The sequence below is a fragment of the Pongo abelii genome, chromosome 6 (genome assembly GCF_028885655.2).
Source record: "Pongo abelii isolate AG06213 chromosome 6, NHGRI_mPonAbe1-v2.0_pri, whole genome shotgun sequence".
NCBI lineage: Eukaryota > Metazoa > Chordata > Mammalia > Primates > Hominidae > Pongo > Pongo abelii.
Window position 1 is genome coordinate 124,804,528 of NC_071991.2, and position 20,908 is coordinate 124,825,435.

Here is a 20,908-nt window from a genome sequence, read left to right on the forward strand (position 1 = left end):
CCTCTTCCATCATACTTAAAAAGGAACTGCATTGCTTATCTCTGTACCTGACTCAGTGCCTCGCACGAAGCAGGAGCTTACTTGTTTACTGACTGAATGAAATAAGTCAATGTAAGACAGTGAAATCTGAAGAATACTCACGGAATGCTTTAACTTTTGACACTGAACAAGCTCTGCCAAAAAAATTGTTTAATTTAATTTGCTTATTATTACTAATCTGTCCCCGATCATATTTTTAAATAATTTCTTTCATCTTCTATTCAATAAAGTGTGCTAAGTTGAAATCTTCAACCTTTAAAAGGCAAATACCTCACTTCAAACACAACTAGTCTTACAAGTAATGAACTCTTTAATTAACACGTAATACAAAGGCTTGCATTACTCAAGAGACTAAAAGGAATTTGGGTTAATTCAACCTAGCAAATACCTGTTTGCCTGCATACCTAGGACACCATCTACACATCAGTAGCATGTAAACAAAGCTAGCTGTCACCACCCCACAGCCCCCAAATCAACTACAGTCACGTCAGTAAATCTCCTGTCACATATCATAACCCCAGCATCCCTTCAGCTTCCTATGATCAACCCAGTAAAGTTTGGGTTATTTTTAATTCTTACCAACAAAGTTAATTTAGTTATTTAAAAGCTATAACACTATTTCCACCTCTGTATGGAACACACCAAACTAAAATTCTAACAAAGAGGACCTGAAAGCAAAATATTTTTAAGTAAAGAAATTAAAGTTATTTTTAAAATAGAACTTATTCAAAAACAAAATTGTCAGTCAATGCCTTAAAAACAATAAACACACCTAGTCCTAACAATATCATAATGAAAATTAAGCATGTGTAATCTTCAGAGTTGAGTGTTATTTTTAAGAGGCAACAGAGTCTCTGAACAGATGACTTACTTCCTCTACTTGTCTTTTATTTAACCTCAAAGGACCATAGCTGACAGGAGGATCGGAAATGAGAAATTACTTTTAGATTCATGTTTATCATTTATCTGATGGTCATTGGAAAAAACGAAGGACAAAGTTTCATCCTCTGCATACTGAAACTTTAATGGAAGACAATATCCAAAACAAAACTATTTTAGACTGGATCTAAAGCCCATTACACTTCTCTTATAGAATAAGCAAGAGTAGGAGCAGATACACCACACTTAAATGAAAAAAAAAAAAGGAAATCTTTTAAAATGTAGATGGTTATTATTTATAGCCTTATTGTTCAAAGTGTGGATTGCACACCATCAGCACGGACATCACATGGAGCTCGCTGGAACTGGAAAATCTCAGGTCACACCCAGAGCTCCTGACTCAGAATCTGCATTTTAACAAGGTCCCACATGATCATATATATGTTAAGGTTTGAGGTTCTTTGGTTTATATAGTTGAGTAGTTCTGAAAACCCATCAAATTACCCAGGTAGTTGGTACAACAAAATATATAGGAGCTTGGACACTACCACTAGAAATTGCAATCCGATAGATGTGGAGTCAGCCAGACATCTGCATTTTTTCAAAATTTTGCAGGCAATTTGAATTCACATCCTGATTAAATAACCAACCACTAGTGTAATCAAAGGAATTTTGGCTTTACCAAAGTACAGAACTCCTTTAAATATCAAACTCCTCTACTCTAGTACATTGAAAATAACATTTTATGTATTCTTGTTTCAGACACTCTATTTTGTAAAACAGACAAATTTTAATTTATATATTTACATATAATCCTTTATAGGAGATTCAATAATCTCTCCTACAGAAAAGTTGAGGTCAACTCAGATGTATGCCCTTCTCCAGAGAGACCCAAACTGGTTCTTTGCTGGAACAAAATACATTTGAAATCACAAGGTATCACTAGCACATAATATTACTTGTGGTTTTTTTTTTTTATTAACATGGTAGGTCATCCAAGATGGAAACTTTATTTATACTAACAGCAACTCAAATACTCAATTCAATCAACAACAAAGTTAAAATAGTCAAAAACATGAGAACTAAAATATGAAAAAATACTTTATCAGTGTCACTGATATCACTACAGGCATGTAATGAAGCATGCAAATGTGTACTTGGAGTATAATTCAGTTAGGAATAAAGACATAAGTTAGCGTTGCTTCTCATCAATAATGAGCAAAGAAGACTGATCCTGGCATGACACTGGAGCAGTTTTGCAGGTCACTTAACCAACAGCCTCCATCCAAAATGCATTCCCTCCACAAATTCTATAGGTCACAAACTGTGTACTCAGTACTGTGCTCAGCACTCAGGACACAAGGACACAGCCCTGCCTTCAAGCGCCTTTTTCAGTCTAGTTGGGGAGACCCAAATAAACAGGTAGTTACAAAACATGGTACTAACTGCCACAACAGGAGAGGGAGAGGGTAGGATGAGTATACTGAAGGGTACTCAGCTGCCTTGGAGAGACAGGGAAGGTTCCTAAGAGATGAGTCCTGAAAGAAGAGAGGTGGGTAATACAAGAGGACATTCCAAGCTGAGGCCTTAGAAAAAAGAGCATGAATTTGCACTTAAGAAAAATCACTCTAAGGCCAGGTGTGGTGGTGCATGCCTGTAATCCCATCGCTTTATGAAGCCACGTCAGGAGGATTGCTTGAGGCCAGGATTCGACACCAGCCTGAGCAACATAGAGAGACCTCATCTCTACAAAAAATAAATAATAAAAATTAGCAAGGTGTGGTGGTACAGGCTTGTATCCCAGGTACTCAGGAAGCTGAGGAAGGAGAATCACCTGAGCCCAGGAGTTCGAGGCTGCAGTCAACTAGGATTACACCACTATGTACTTCATCCTGAGTGAAAAAAAGGAAAAGAAAAATCAATCTGGCCTCAGACATGAAAAAAGCCTAGACTTATAAAATTCTTGAGAGTAATCAAGTCGTATTTTTCTTCAGATCCTAAATGTTTAGTACAGTCCTTGGCATAAAGTAGTTGCTCAAGTGCAGATGGCTGAATAAATGGGTGAACAGAATTATATGTAAAGAAATTTAAAAGTCCAATAAAGATTAATTCACTAATATTTATTCATTCCATATGTTCTAAATATAACCTATTCTTGTTGACTCTGGATGAATAAACTCAGCTTATGTAGAAAAGTATATCTTTTGGAAAGGTTCTCATTCAACATAGTTTCATTATTAAGCTTTAGAACTTAAGGCAAAACTGCTGATACTAAGCAAAAAGCTTACAGCAAAACTATGTTGAATATGATTCTCTCCTAAGATGCTGAATATACGAGAAGCTACATAGTGAAGGCCCTATATAAGATGAGGCCTCAGGCCTCAACGTGTGCACAATTCCAACAGAGACAGAATTATTACAAGGCCAAGCACAGAGATACAATTATTCCAAGCCCCAGTGTAAGAACCACCTTTCCCAAAAAGCTTTTTGTGGAAAATGCCCAAAAATAATATTTAGACCAGGAAAAAAATCTAGTAAGCTGTTATTTGATTGGAATTTCCTCAGAAATACAAATAGCCTCCATGAGACAAGTGTGACACTAAAACTGCTTTCATTGAATCATCATCAAGCCTGGTCCCATCTTCTGATTAGAAAGGTTCCACAGTGCCCTCACTAAAGTGTCAGTGTCGGGTAGTAAGTTGTTCACTCTCATCCTTAGGGAAATAAATGCAAAAAGCAAAAGAGAGAAGCCCATTACTATTTTAAACTACAGATTAAGGTCTGTGAGAATGTAGTAAGAGTCTAGGACCCTGTAATTTCCCTGCCTTTGCTACTTGGTATCTGTTTGCCTGTACTGCCTGTACTTTGCTATTATCCATCCACTCATTCAACAGATATGTTTTAAGTGTTACTATGTCCCGAGCATTGTGCTAGGCCCATAACTCTCCCCAGTCCCTTACATAAATCTCTCCAGTGGGAAGAAAGACATTAAACAAATCAATGCACAAATATAAACATAATTACAAACAATATTAGATGACAGTAGGAAAGGAACATGAAACAAACAACAAGGAAGACAGACATACTTTATCTTTATTTAGAAGTGACATTTGGCAGAGACCTGAAAGATAAGTAAATTAGTCAAGTGATGAACATACAGTAACAACAGATCTGTGTTTTAGGAAGATATTTCTAACAACAGCATGGAAGACAGATCAGAGAAGAGGTCAGTTAAGAGACTACTGCAATAGTGAAGGTAAGTGATAACAAAACTACTATGCGTGGAGATGGGAAGGGGAAGCAAACGTGAAAAACATTCAGAGGCAGGATGGATAGGCATTGATCACAGATTAGGGAGAGTATAAAAGAAAGAAGTTAAGGCATTTGCCAGGATTCCAACTAGCATAGGTAACCGGAAGGGTAGGGGTTAGAACAACTGAGACATGGAGCACATAGGAAGAAATTTTAAAAGGAAGGTAAGTTTGGATTACTGAGTTTTTTGTTGCATTTAAGATACCGGTGACACATTCATGTGGAGATGTCTGACATGCAACTTTGAAAACAAATGGTCTTATAATAAGGAGAACAGCCAGACTAGAAAACGGACCTGGAGTCATCTTTATAGAAGTGATAAGTGATACCTTGGGAATAGAGGAATCACTAAGAGTATATAAAAAGAAAAAAGACATTAAGGAAATCTTAGTCCATATTTGAAGACCTAGTAACAAAACAAAAGCCAGTGGCAAAAGAGAAAGTATTAAATTTCACAGAAGCATCAGTCCAATAAACATTTATCAACACCCACCATGTTCCAGGTACTATGCTAGATACAGGGGTATAAAAAAAAAGACAGGACCCCTACCCGTAAGAAATGTATAGCCTAGAGAAAATAGATTATTTCCAGAGAGTTATAAACGGGGCACCACAGAGACACAGAAAGGAGACACCCAGGAGGTCAGAGAATACTCACTGATGTGAGGCATTAAGATTAAATAAAATTATGCAAAGAAAGTTGGTAAGGGCAAACCAAATGAAATCAAGACAATGCTCCTGGACTTCTAAAATACTGAGTAAGATAACTGGGTTAGGAAAGAACTTGGTTGGAAGGAGCCAAAAGAGGCTAAAGTGATTTAAACTGGAAAGAATAATCTATTCTTGGAAAAAAATAAACATAGAAGATGAAAAAAGGGGACAAGGGGTTTTTGGCCAAAAGTGTACAAGTTTTGGGTGAACTGTTACAAAAGAGAAATTGAAGGTGCCAAGCTGTGTAAGGATATGGGAAGAAAGGTGGGTAAAGAGAACTTATTTGAAGTTTGCTGAGCTTTATATAATTGTATATTTCTATCTCATTAGAAGATTTCACTAATACATTACAGAAGTTCATTACTTTCCAAAGGTTTAGGGCTTGTCTGCTTCTTTTGAATGCAATACTGAGACTGGCCCAAAATGACCCAGTTATACGTGACCATGAATGTGTGGAAAAGGTAAATTTGTAAGCACTAATGGTTGCAGAGGTCAAGCATGATGTAGAGAGAAGACACTAGATTTCACATTTATGTGGTGACCTTCAAGTGAACTTTCAACCGAAATGTAGGAGTAGAAAAAAATTACAGGTGGTTCACAAAGTGAATGGCATAGGCATGGCTCTAACATTGTTCATTCATTCATTCATTCATTCATTCATTCAAAAAATATTTACTGAATGCCTACAATGCACTAGGAACTAGCCTGGACTTCGGTGAATCAACCATGATCAAGAGACAGATTTCTCAGAAGCTTACAGTCTGATATAGAAGGAAAACAAGGAAATAAACAATTACAATGTGACAGAATCAGTACTAAAACAGGGTAGTATGAGAGCACATGGAATTTTGACAGACTAGATGGCAGTAACTAGGTTCAAGGTAGTATAGAAGAGAAGTTTATTTTTTGACTGAAAGGAATTTGAGCATGTTTGTAGGTTGAGGAAGAGGAGCTAGTGGACAGGGAGACAGAAGCTGGGGAGGGGTAAAGAGGAGCAGTTGTTGGAAGAAAGTCCAGTGAAGTAGACAGGCAAGGGTGGAAGTGCTGGACTTGGAACAGAGAAACAGCTCTTCCTCCAAAGAAGAGACAGAAGATAAAAAATAGTCCTGATGTGAAAAGAGCAAAAACAAATGTCCTCTACTTTTTGTCATGATATAAGCAAGATCTGACTTTTATAAAGGAAGCAAAGATGGGGTTGAAGGCTTAAGAACAGTGTGAAAAGTTTGAAGCAGGCAAGGATAAATGAAATGATAACCAATCAACTCCACTTCTTAAGATTATGTAAATGAGAGAAAGCACAATCAATCTACAATTGTAGGCATGCTTTGTTTGGATCTGGAAGTGGAACATGAAGTGGAAGGTGAGCTGCATTTCACGGAATTAGATTAAGTATGAATTTAAAAAGGTAAGTATTAAGAATTATCAAGAAAAATCACTAAACGCACACCCATATAGCACGCAATTATATATGGGCTAATACTAATACAGTCAATGTAGCACTACCATGAGTTTGAATCTGTCACTATTACTTAGTAGCAATGGCAGAAGCTAGAAGGTTCACACAATGAAGGCAGGCAACAGAAACCATAAGTAACCAGAAATGAAGAGGAATCTCACATGCAGAGAAGCTATACAGATTAGATCATGTAATGGGAAAAGAAGTAAAAGCCAAGACAGACTGTTGACTAATGATAAGCCTGAAGATAACTGAAGTGTTGTTCCTGCCTTCCTTCTTTCTTCCTCCATCATTCTCTTAGCAACTGTTGTGTGCTAGGTACACTATGAGGCATTGGTGATACAAAGAAAAGACAATTCTTCCTTGTAAACTCAAAATACATTCCTGTACCCACACCCTAATGTTTACCAAAAAAAAAAAAAAAAAAAAAAAAAAACTGTCCTGAGTTTTAATATTCAAAACTACATATTGTTCAATAAGACATTAATCATGAAGAAGCAAAATAATATCATAAAAGGTCAGCAAATTCATGAACAATCAGCAAAAGGTGCCACCAAAAATGGCATCAAACTCCAGCATAAAGGCCCAGAAAATAACAAAGTGCTCTAACTTAATAAACTTCTGTGTATCTTGGCTTTATCACAGATGTTACATTTGACTTTTCATTTAACGGTTGGATTATTGCCAACAAGAAGGCAACGAACATCAAATGGCAAAGCAAGATAACCAGAAGCTAAGTGCTAGAAAGTATTTCAGAAAGAAACCGATACAAGTTCAGTGATCACTACAACAGTAATAATATTTACTGAGCTCTTCCCTGAGCCAGGTATTGTGCTAAGTACACTATACACATCATTAAGCTTTTATAAATTCCCACAATAAACCTACCTATAAGGTAGTTTCTAATATAATCATTTTACAGACAGGAAAATTGAAGCTTAGAAAGATTTGGTAACTTGCCCACACTACACAGCTAGTAAGCAAAAAAGCCAGGACTTGAACTCAGGTCTTCTTGACTCTTAAAAATCCGTGCTTTAACCACCATATGATTGTTTCCCCCAAAAGAATGGAATGATGCTAGCCACATGATGGATGCTCGATAGTGTCTGTCACTGAAGGAATGAATGACAGGATATAAAGCAGCCATTGCACAGTAAGCCCAAATGTGGAAAGCACAAATAGAAAAGCAGAAACAATACTTTGAGGATTCACTAAATCACCAATTCAAACTGTGCAGCATAATTGTGGATGTCTGGAAAATAGCAGCAACTGACATGGTGGCCTAATATGCTGCTAAAAAAAATGTAATGGCTCTTTCTGAGGGAAAACTTTAGGCTGTCTATGAATCTACAAACCCAAAGAAGGAAATGTCATCAGGCAGTTTAGAAAAGGAACTGCAGATACTGATCAAAAGACTATTTTCCACATTTTCTCAGTATGGAAAGGATTGCTGATGCTGCATTGACCTAACAGTCAAGATCACAACTTGCCTTTCATTCTGTCACCTTTCAAAAGAAAGAAAAACATGTATACTGGAAAGCTCATCACATTTTAGGACTATCGTCTTTTAAAAGATTCCCACCAAAAGATTCCTTCTATGGGGCCCAGGGCCATGTTTTATGCCACTGACTCTGCCATCATGATTACAAATGACAGGACCAAGAGAGAGCAACTGTCCCAAGAGCAGCCAATCTACAGACTGGCCAGCAACCTATGAAGGGGACTGACATGAGAGATTTGCCCAACAGGCAATGAATCTAACTGGACTTATTAGATTTCCTCTTATAGAAGACTGAACTCAAGCTGTACAGAAGGGGAAAGTAGCTGAAAGACACAGAGCAGAGGGCGGAACGAGGCAGTTAAGACCATATTCAGAAGATACAAAGTGAGGTAATTTGTTCAAAACAAAACAAAGCAGAGTCCGAAAAGGGCTAACAGCAGCAGAGAAGCAATACTTCTGCTGCTCAGAGGGCAACATCCAGACACTAGAGTTGCATTGATTTTTTTTTTCTAATTTTCTAACACCTACCTAGTTGAAATCTGAATGGTGAAGCCGATTTGTACAATTACTCTTGGAATCCTATAAGGCCTGGTCACTCATATCTCCCATATTTCCCCAAATAAAGTCGTCTAATAAAACTCCCCTTAGAAGCTACCAAGTAAAATTCTGTGCTTGCAACTCAAAAAAAGAGCATAACATAACATTTGTATCTATGGGTACATATGCACTCACACGCCTCCAATTAGATGACATGGCAAGCTGGATGGTGGCTGGCAATCCAAGCATTGTGGATCTGACTTCCATCTTGCAGCATTTGTGGTTTGAACACTGTGTTACTTACCACTAGTTAACTGTTCTAGAGAGAAGGGCCTCTATCCTGAACCTTAAAAATTAACATCTCCTACCATTACAGTTGTGCACTTCGAAATTAAAAAGATATCCAGGGCAGTTAAACAAAACCAAAAACTCCTTTAAAAGTTTCTTGCCCTTATATATGTGTAAATCGGTTTGTGGCTGAATTTTATGGGAAATAAGTGAATTTGTTCTCTTAGAATCACAATAAACAATAGCTGATTAGTCAAGATGGCCAGGTAAAGAAAGGAAAAATCAGAAAACTAGGAAGATGTTTTGTGGAAAGTATAACTTCTAAGTCTGGAAAATTATTCGTAAGTTTCACTAAATGTGTTGTTGTTTAATCTCTATGGGCCTCATTACCCTATCATCCTCTCAAAGCCTACCTATACAAAGAAAGGAGAATGAGGCTAAAAAATTCTCAAACATCCACAAATGCCCAGTGCATTGCATCACAAGGAATTCGATATATATCTAATAAGCAAGAGGCATGCAAATGACATGGCTACTCTCCTACAGAAGTTTACAAAAAACTACCCTAACATCTTCCTCCCTAACAACTTCTATGTCAAAATTGAAGGAAACTACATAAAAATTATTTCCCTAAAAGTCCTGGGTGGTTCATGTAATTCAACCATTTGTGCACACTATGTTCCTAATGTTTCACTATTTTTTTCTTAGAAGAAAAGTATTCTTTGCTTTTTCTGTCCATCTAAAATAAAAGCTGCTAGTCACAACTAGCAGGTACTTTAGGGTTCAGTACACCAAAGCAAGAAGAGTTTCAACTGTTTTTAAAAACACCTTTGCACAGCTGGGAAAGTCTGACTAAAAGCCACAGTTCTATTTCTCAGAGCTAATTTATTTTCAGGAGAGTCCCACAAACAGACAGGATTAAAATCCAATATTCAAAACTTAAGTTGTAATGAAAGCTAAATGCACCTAAGGTTCATTTTGGTATAATAATTTCTCATCTGAACATAACATCATTACATACTCTTGTACTGAAAATGTTGCCAGATTACACAGGGCAGGACAGCCAGATAGGATGCTCAAGCATCCAAAGACAGGTTGTTTTGTTTATTTTGGCTATTTTTTCAATCACAACATTCTACTGTTTAAACATTACAATGTTTTGCATCCCAGGAATATGTTCTCGCTACCTGACACAAGCACTTGAGTATCAGAAACATAAAGAAGCTGCACAGGTATAAGAACACCAACATTAGATCTGAAGTTCAGGATGTAAAGAGTCATCCAAATCTAGGGACTCAAGGTTTTCTCTGGAGATGCAAATTATACTAGTCCCTAAACACTGACATTTCTAAAATCGTCACCTTATCATTTAAAAAGCCAGATCAAAAACAGTCAGGTGTGAGAGTAAACTCTCAGCAGATAACTTAACAGTACTAGGGCCTTAGCTAAAATGTGGAGTACTGCCACCAATGACAACCATTGACAGGACTTTTAATAATTGCCATTCTCTTTTTATCTCTTCATGACACATTCACCAAAGAAATTTCTGATACAGCCCAAATCGTGCTCTCCTGAAGAATCTTTTATTTCCATAATTGAATGCTTCCTTTCAAGTAGTACTACATTGCTACAAGTTTTGTTTCATCAAAATATTTCAGCAATGTTATCCAATTAATATTTGCTTCATGTCAGTATTTTACACATGACCAAAAGTAAAACTATTGTGTGATGAGACAAATAACTAATGCAAATGTTGAGACATACGTATTACTCTGGGGAGAAACCATAAAAACAAAGCCTAACTGAAAATCAACGTGCTTAAAACTCCCTAATGTCTTTTTCAAAGTAAATGAAAAATGTATGAGAATGATATACTACTAATACCTGACTAGAAGAGAATTAGCAGCAAATAATATAGTTGGTTGCCTTCACTGTCCCAATTAAATTCAAAATCAGCAGATAAAATTAGATGTGCAGCAATAAAATTCTCTCATCTAATGCATAAATTTCTATCCATTTAAATAGGTAAAAAAATTCCATATTTGAATACGTTGTGCAAGTCACTTACAGCAATATTATATAACATTTATTGTGATATGCCAGAAACTATTCTAAGTGCATTACAGGTATTTTTCATTTTATCCTCAGAAAAATCTATGAGGTAAGAAATAATAGCCCCATTATAGATAACTATAATCCCCCAATAGGTAACAAACGCACAGAAGGTTTGAGTAAACTTACACAAGGTCTCACACAGGAAATAATTTACGGATCCGAAAATTTCACCAACTAATCTAGTTCCAGATCATTACATTAAGCCGACAAAAAGATAATGTAGTAAATGTGCTTTGCAAATACTAAAATGTGCAAATGTAAGGTTGCACTAAGGGCACAGGTTTTGTCAGATCTAGTGTAAGTTTCTTACCAGCTATGTGAACCTAAGTAAATCACTGAACTTCTCTAAGTTTCTATTTTCTGTTCCATAAAATAGGGATAATGAAAGAATAGGTTTTACTTCATAGAGTTGTTGGTAGGATTAGGGACATTATGCATGTAAAGATTTAGCAGAGTGCTTGGCATATAACAAGCATGCCATAAATGTTCATTATTATTAGCTATTACTAAGAATTATCTTTCTTTTTTATAAACACAACACTGGTGAAATTTCCTAAAAACAAGCGAAATCCATCAATATTGAGAAGACAAAATGTTAAGACTCGAAGTCTCAAAATACATGGTGTACAATTTAGAGATGGAAAAGGTTTACTTGCCTTAATACCATTATCAAATATTTATTTAAAGTGTCTTTGTATACATGAAAATGTGCTAGGCACCGTACAAAATTATCAAGAGAGTCCCCGACATCAAAAATACACAATCAACCAAATTAATTCTGCTGAGTGGACACAAACACCAAAACCTCCAACTTTCGGCATTTTCTCAAACAGATGCACCTATGGTATGCTAGGTCTCTTTTTGTTTGTGGTGTTGTAGTGGTGAAAATATGTAGAGGAAGAGGCTTGAAAATAATAAGCCTCCCAAATTTGGTGTGGAACGATAAAGATTCAGGAGGAAATGAGCTGCATTTTCCACACTCTTACCCTTCCAAAAAACACTTTAGCTATCTTGGTACTAATGATTTCTATAAACTAGAAGAAAAAAAGGCAAGGTAGGAGCTGGAAGCTCAGAGGACTAGGGTATAGAAACAATTTAGGAGAAGAGAAATGAATCTGGAAAGTTAGAAAAGCCAAAATAATTGTAGGTTTTAAGTGAGACATGTTTTTAATCTGCATTCTACCATGTGTTTAATGCCTCAAAAACCACAGAACAGCTATTCCTGAAATTGCTGATCCTTATTCCTTTTCAATACCAAGGATCCCTTTAGCTCTTAAAGTCAAAGAGAGATGAAAGGATAGCACAGAGTACAGAAGGATTTTGTCTAACAGCACAGCCAATATCCTGCTGCACATATCTTAGAGCTTGGCTTCAGATCAACTGAAAGCCATGGCTAAATCATAATCCTGATCATCTATGGATTCCATTAGAAAAATAACTTCTCCAACTCCAAACTAAGGATCTAGAATACTTCAATGGGTCACTGCAGGAAACCTGGAAACATAATTTCCAAAATTTTTGAAGCATCTCTATCTCATTTTCAGAAGTCATGCTATTTGAAGAGATCTTTTGCAACTTCACAACAGGGAATGATAGTCACTTCTACCTATATCCACATGTATTTACCATAACACCTATAGGGAAACTCCTCTTTCTATACCCACAGCCTCATGCCATAGCAAAATCATTAACTCCCCACTACTGCACCCATAGGCTCTTTAATGCAAACTGAGTAGAACAGACTATTTATTGACCATAAAGTAATATAATAAATACATTCCTAAAAAATCTGAAGGTACATTTCAACAACTAAAGCAACCTGTGTCAACCAAAAACTTAATTCACATATATGAAACTAGACAAAAAACTAAAACATAAGAATGGGTAATGCGTACATTCTTCAAAGGTTTTCTTCTTAAAGAGTAAAGGGGAGGGGGAGGGAATGGAGACATAAACCAAAAAAAAAAAATAATGGTTGTTGTGTATTCAAGGCATGTCTAATGAACACCTGCCCAATGTCAGCTATACTTCAGCTCTCATTTGCACTATTCAAACTTATAAAGTTGAAGTGCAACCTACACCTGTTGTTTCTCCTCTCCCACCACACTTAGGAATGGAAGGTGTCTTTAGGAAGGAAGGTAAGTTGAATTCTATAGGAAAACTCTTAATTGATCAAATAGCAGCAAAGGTAGATATAATTTATAGCCAGATAGGTCTTATATAAAATAAGCAGTTTCTGATGGCTCTTTGTGTGCTTTAATCCTCACTATAACAATACAAAGCCACCTAAATATGTGTTATGTAGCCTACATGCAGAAGAGCTTCTGGCACAAACTTCTTAGGCCTCTTCTCAAGAGCCTTAAGCCTGAGCCCCTGAAATGACAGAGCTCAAGTCAAATCAGGAAGGATGAAGACCAGAAAGGAATATGAAGAACAATACTTTCTGGTCACTTGTTTGTTCTACCTTTCTAAACTGGTCCTAGTTCAGCTTCTCTTATATATGCCATTATCCATTAATTCAGCTATTATGATAAAATGTTTCCAATCTCTCTAATTTAGGCAAGTACTGACACAGTGCTATTTTTCCTACATGACCCAGATGAAATCTTTTGACAGCCCTGGAACTCTCATTTCTTTCCTCCTCTAGATTCCTATTCTGTGGCCCCAGAATTACTATGGAGGAGACACACTGTGAATGGTCCTGTAGAAACAGGTGGGTAGAGTAAGGGAATTCCAGCAATGGGCTCCCCTCCTCCAACATCAATTTTTCTTTCTTCTCTATAGTATTTAACAAGCAAGCAGAGAGGGAAAGGCTGGCATACAAATGAGAGGATGCTGCAAAGAGCAACCCCAAGCTTTTTAGGAATCCTCATATCTTTTCAGGGGTTATCAGCATTTATCTGGAAAACATCTTTGGAATATGTCTTGTGTGTAGGAATGCATAAAAGATAACACCTTGCAAAAGTCAAACATATAGGTTTAATAATGTGCAACTAATGAAGATGGCTTATAAATGAAATACCACCTACACATTTAGTTCCCTAAATATATTATACTATTAGTTATTAAAGTTAGAGCTATAAGTACAAATTTTCAATATGTGGGAAAGTAAATCTGTTTTTAAATTAAAGAGAAATTATTACTCTATTTCTTAGAAATAAAACTATCAGAATATAATTCAAGTGTAGCTGCTCATAGTCACTGAATAAGTTTAAATTTGATAATAAAACATTTAAGTTTCAACCAATGCACCTTTGCTGAAGCACATTTAGCTGAAATAACTTCGAGTCTGGTTTATTTCCATCACATATAGTACATTTTTCCAACAAGAGCATGTACATTCAATATAGAACATTTCCAGCAATAGTTACAGTCTTTCTAGTTTCCTTTCACAGTATATTTTAGTGCAAAGCACTGGGAAGGTAAATGTTTTTCTAGCTATAGAATCATTTTATTAAGACCTTGTGGATCTTTAACATTTTAAAATTTTATACAAAAAGTATATAGATGGACAGGGTCCCTCCTAAGTACAGGTGTGAACCTATATAAAAACATGGTATATTTTCTGCTGTACCTTTTATAATTATAATTTGACACAAATAACTAAAAATAAAATATTCCCTAAAAAGTACAAAATATTGATACACAAAAACCTGCCCAAAATTTCATAAAGATAGATGTACTTCTGTTTTTCCTAAAATCTTGATTACAAAAATGGACAAGAATTCATCATTTTCTAAATTTTACAGTAGGAATCAAATATTATCTAAAGTGGTCCTTTAAGATTTTTCTTGGGAGAAAAAAAAATCAGGGCTTACACCCGCATCTTCCTTTTGTAGCAATATTTAAGGAAATAAACTAGTATCATAAGAAGTGGTTGTGCATGGATTGTCTGCATCCATAAAACATCAGTAAGCTATTTATTACCTTCATATTAACATTAGTAAATGTGTGGTCTTTAAAAAAATAGGAACTGAAAAATAAGGTTGCATCTATCATTAAAGTGCTTTGTATAAAATTTAAAGAAAAATAGGGGAATGTTTAATTTTCATAAAAACCTACGTTTACAAGTGAAAAATGTAATGATCCATGCATGAAAATGAACTGCAACTTTCCTGTAGTATATATTTTAGGATGAAACTTTCAAACACTTAAGTGCTGGAGAACAAGCTAGAAATAAATGGATGTAAAAATAATTACAAATATTTAGTAAGCTAAATATTTATAATGTGTTGATACTATTTTGTCTTTTGTTCCTAACATACACTCACTAGAAAATCATGTATCTATACAATTCAGATGAAATGTTGCCAAATAAAGAGAAACAAAATTAAAATCACTAAGATATAAAGTCTTTGTCAATTAAAAATTGATATTTTCTTCAGGTTGTTGATCATTTAATCAACAAATTGTTTATAAAACAAAATTTGTAACATTTTTGTAGAAACTGTAGACCAAATGCACAAGGTCAAGGGTGGTTAGCTGATGGACTGTGATGACATGTAATGTCACAGCTACTTGAAAGTGCTGGAATAGGCAGTGCCTTAGAAACAAGTGGTTAGATGGTTATTATTTTAGTCAGGAAACAGCAGTTATAGTTGAATATTTAGAAAAATGTTTTTCTTTTTTTCCTCATAGTACCATTTGAAGATGTTTAGTGGTTCTAACACCAATTTAAAGTCTTTCCACAAAAATGAACTCCAAACCTTTTCGTACATCACTTGAAGTTATCTGAGGAGAAATGGGAATAAATGAACACTTTTGAGTTTACTAATAAAACCTTGTTTTTAAAACTATGCAACAGTAAATTACTTCTAAAAGATGGTTTCATCTCAAGTTTTCCACACAAATAAAAAAAGTGTGATAATCAAACCACAACATTTAACCCTCACAGCACTCAAACTAATATTTTGCTTTAGAACCTGAATCTGAAACTAATTTAATACTCATTAAATACATTAAATGCCTTAATACAAGGGACACAGGTATAGAAGGTGAACTTTTAAAATATATATAGACTTGCGAAAAGTATAGGGAGTCTACTCATTTTATATTGCATTTTTAAAAAATCTACATTTGTTCCAAAACCTTCTTTAACAAGTAGTATTTTTTGGCCAGGCACAGTGGCTCATGCCTGTAACCTCAGCACTTTGAGAGGCCGAGGTGGGCAGGTCACCTGAGGTCAGGAGTTCAAGACCAGCCTGACCAACATGGTGAAACCCCATCTCTACTAAAAATACAAAATTAGCCGGGCGTGGTAGTTCATGCCTGTAATCCCAGCTACTTGGGAGGCTGAGGCAGGAGAACTGCTTGAACCCAGGAGGCAGAAGGTGTAGTGAGCCGAGATTGCACCACTGCACTCCAGCCTGGGCAACAAGAGCAAAACTCTTGTCTCAAAAAAAAAATAGTAGTATTTTTCTTTCTTCCAAATATGAATTTTACTTTTCTTACAACACACAACCACAAAAAAAAAAAAAAAAACCCTAGTTAATAATATTAACTATGTTAAAATGATCACCAAAAAGTTTATTAAAAAGAGAGGGAAGCATTTGGGACCTAAATAAGCATTGTTTCCATAGATCAAAATTAAAAAACAGTAACTAACACACACTCCCAAGGAGAAGGAAAAAAAAATCCAAACTTCTATTTACCAACTTTCCCCCTTTGCCTGGAAGCACTATGTTAAAAGTAAATGATAAATGCTAATCACTTTTAATTCAATTCGGGGATTTTTTTTTTTCTGAGTGCAGCACTTTATTTAGCCATCACAGATTAATTTTTACAATAATTACAGTGCCTCAAAAGATTTTTTCCTATAATTATCGCCTTCACAAGTTCATTCTAATATATTTAACTTTCCTACAATTCATTAATTAGTAGACTAAGTCACTGAATCAAATTAAACCTGTGCAAAGTTAGTTAAACAGAAGACTTCTATTGTAAACATAAGCCAGTATAAATGTATATATTTTACAACATTAAAAGGAAAGCACTGACCCTGTGCCATCTACCTATAACTACATTGCATTGTCCTGTGGAAGATAAGTTCTGAAGTTAACTTTTGTTCCCAAGCCACTGGAATAAAGGTCACTGAAGAGGTAAATGCAATATGCACATTACTCTTGCAGTTCCCATTGCCATGAGATATATGGAAGCAAACATGTTAAAATGGAACCAGCTATAAATTATGGTCAAATGATTTTTTTTTTAGTTCGATGGGGGGAAAAAAGCAAAACTCTGTAACTGTTCCTCACCAGACAAGAGCCTTAGATCTTGTACTTCGGCCTTTGGTTTTGTTTCCTTCAGGTGAATTGGAAGCATTTGCCTTATGAGTTTTCTTATGATGTTCAAGATAAGTCTTTTTGGCAAATGCCTTTCCACATTTATTGCATCTGTGAAGAGAAAAGTTTTTTGTGACTTTTACTTCAATACCGACGTCAGCTACTTCATACTTTTTACTAGGAGAGTTAGAAGTGCCATCATGTTTTGAATCACTATGTTTTGCTTCGTCCCTCGAAGGGCCTCTTTTTGCCACTTTATTTAGAACAAAATCAATAGGCTTTTTTATAGCTCTGATCTCTAAACTGGCTGTTATTTTCCCAAGATAACGAGATGACTTTTTATGAACCACAGTTATATGTCGTATCACATCACGCTTCCGACGAGTTTCATAAGTGCAAAGAGGACACTTGTAGAATTTAACATAAATGTTATTTCCATCTGTGTGCAACTCGATGTGTTTAGTCAAGTTCTGTTTGGAAGTAAACTGACGTTTACAAAGTTTACAGTAAAGTTGCTTAAAGTCAAAGCCAGCTGAAAGTTTTGGTTTCCTGGTTTTTTGCTGGCCACCTGCAGCCGACGGACTAGTTGATTTAGGGCTTTCAGAGTCTTGTTTAACTTTATTTTTCTGTGCTGCCGGTGTGTTCTTTTTTTCATTTGAATGATTTGTTCCCTTTAATTCATTCTGTGGAGAATGGGTAATGGAAGGGGGTGAAGATTCTACAGAATCTGCTGGTTCAACTTTAACTTTTATTTCTGAACTGTTGGCAGTATTATTAGGGCCTTTTTCTCTTTTAGAGTTTGTTCCAGAAAGAGTTATCTTGTGGACAATTTGCATATGTCTTTTAAGCATTATTTGTGAACTATATTTCCTCTTGCAAAGGAGGCATTTGCATGCAGTTAGATTGTATTCAGCCTTTGAAGACGACTTTTGTTTTCGAGTCTTAAAAGATTTTTTAGGAGAAATAGAATCCAGGAACAAAGGTTGCCCAGGCTTTGTTGCTATATCAGGAGTAATTGAATCCCTCCTTAGTCCTCTATGAACTTCATCAAAATGCCTCCTTACATTCGCTTTTGTAGCGAATGATTTACAACATACTGGACAACTCCTACTTAATGGAACTAGAACATTCTTACTGCGTCCTTTAGAGGATTGGTTTGGGTTCTTTCGTGTTTCAATGTACTTTTTTAGTTCTTCCATCTTTTTCTTGTGTACTTTTCGAATGTGACGGCGAACACCTCGTCTAGAATTGAATTCTTTTCTACAAAGACAACATATCAACTGGTGACCAAAATCAGAATTGTCAGAAGTTTCCAAGTCAGCCTGCGACTCCTGAGGTTGTTCATCAGATGTAGGTGCAACTTCATCTGTAACAATCTCAACAGGAGGGGGCTCTACAGTTTCCACCTCTGTATCTGTAACCGGTACTGTTTTTGACTGTTCAGTGCTAGTTTCCTGTATTTGAACTTCGGTTTGTTCAGGAGTACTGCTTGACTCTGTGACTTCAACAGGATTATCGGTCCTCGAAATATATTGAAACACTGCATTTTGATTAGTTTCTATGGGTTCTAGCTTAATAATATATTCTCGTTTGTCCACACTTGGATATATGGCTTCTAGGAGATCATTTATGGCTTGGCTTTGTTTATCATTTACATCAGGAAGGTCTGTTAAGGAAAAAACAGCATTTTAATCTGAAGTAATTAGCCTGCTGTAGCCCTCTAATATTTTAAGATACATTATGAACCTCTATCTCAGAATCTATCATATTACCAGTTTATTTTTATAAGAGCATTATCTACTTTTCAGTATTCTACAAAGATAAAGACTAGTATTAAACCAAAATTTCCTTTAAATTCTCATCATGATACACAAAAATGTTAAGGAACATATATAATCTGAAGGGCTACTTTTGCTTCAAATGCCCTTAATATAAGATATATAAGCACTTAGGTGTCCTAAATAATAAAAATGATATTTCATATTTTTAGTCTGAATGTTTTAGACTAGCAAAGGCAACTCAAATTCTCGTAACTCGATTGATAAAACAGCATGAAAAATGTTACTACATAAACAAAAATGGTATTTTTTAGAAAACATAACAGCATTCCTATTAACTTAATCCATAATAGTCTAATCTAATCTAGTTTATTTGAGCATCTTATGAAAATGAAAGATTTGTAAGCAAATATGTAAACATAAATGGGATGATGTGTAGAAGTATTTGCTAAACTCAGTCCTATTACATGTCTTCTTAACATGACACAATTTTACTAAAACAAATGATTAAAAACTATACGGATTTATTTAAAAACCATAGGTAGTTTTATTTCCTTGTACAATAATTACACCCTTTACAGGCAATCACCTATCCTATTGTAACAGAGTTGTCTAACACTGGTTAGGTTTCCATGTATTACTACTCTAAAATCTAGCTACAAATTTAGTACCAAATCTGGTATCTATACCAATCAGGAAGTGATTCATTATAGCTCTTCTAGTCTATTCATCTGTCTTTTAAGATGAATAAAGTAGTGTCTATAAGAAAAATACTTTCACAAAAGTATTTCTAGAATGAGTATTGCCAAGGCAAGTGCACAATAATCTAGCAAATCCATTTACCATTTCACTCTATAAGTTAACTCTACAACTAAAAAATAAATAACTACCAAAAGACAAACTAATTTTCTACTAGTATTTTAATTAAAAGTCTAGATTTGAAATGAATCTCTACAGACTGCTTTTTAATTTATATCTCAATGAGAAAATAGCAAGATCAAAATAGTAGTAGGAAATATTTCCAGGTAAATATAAAATTTGTATTTAATCAATGCTCTATAATATACTTTAAGCCAACTTCATTATAATTAAAGCCATACTTATTTGGAGATTGTATTTCATACCAATCCCAAAAAGGTTAAGCTGAAAAATGCACAGAATCCACAATACATCTATGGTATCAGACTGACAAAGTAAGTTCTATATTTTGTAAGTCAACAAAGAGTTAAATCCCTAAACAAGAAATAATAAGGTAACCCAATATTGAATTTTTTAAAATTTACATTAATTCTTTGAAGAAAGAAAATACGATTAGATATACTGCCAGCTTAATCACACAGAGACAATACACTGCATTCAAAACAAACATTCTGTTCCAGAAAGACTTTATATTAGTCTGCTATCTGCCTTTATCACATAAAGTTATACTGGATCTCAAGTCAGCCTGTAACATAATGTAATTTCTGAGAAAATGACTTATCTAAATTTTTCTGAAAACAAAACTGATCTTCAAATCAAGACCTAGAAAATACTAGAAAGATTAATAAAGACTTTTTAATGCTCTCCACCATTCCCAAGAAATGAACAAATTTACCTCATCCTTTGCTCTTTATTCCCAACCTTTTCATTTACTTAAGGGAAATCTAAATAAGTGATCAATCACATCTGGTTGCAAGTTGTTAAAGAATAAAGAAGTAAAAAGTAATATAAACTAGAAAATCCATTTATGGCCCCCATATAAACATTCTAAAACAATATCCAATATTTTAATACAAATAAATATCCTCTTAAATCTAACCTCTTATATGTCATCTTTAGGAAAACCCAAGTGGAAGGCATTGATATGAAAGTACCTAAGAAACTGAATGTAACATTGAGTCAAGTATTTAATTTTATTCTCCATCTCCATCTAAAAATTATCTGTAACTAGACATCATTATCAAATTATCAGTAACTAGATACCATTTTAATGCAAATGTATACTTGCAGTATAAGAATACTTAGCTGTAAA

General features: G+C 35.0%; 1 protein-coding gene across 11 annotated transcripts in view; it reads right to left on the bottom strand.

Annotated features, from left to right (window-relative positions):
• The window catches only part of ZNF800 (zinc finger protein 800), a 48,646-nt gene that overhangs the window by 12,037 nt on the left and 15,701 nt on the right, over positions 1–20,908 (bottom strand). For 4 of the 11 annotated variants that reach the window (XM_009243198.4, XM_002818405.6, XM_054559750.2 and 1 more), the window contains 2 exons: positions 17,093–18,785; positions 13,799–15,569 (listed from right to left, as the gene is read on the bottom strand). In XM_009243198.4, the coding sequence (XP_009241473.2) occupies position 15,569; positions 17,093–18,785 (1,694 nt within the window). In that variant the 3' untranslated portion in view covers positions 13,799–15,568. Of the gene's footprint in view, positions 1–1,037; positions 2,811–13,798; positions 18,786–20,908 lie in introns of those variants that run through there. The other 7 variants (XM_063726155.1, XM_063726154.1, XM_063726153.1 and 4 more) reach the window with 4 other exon arrangements.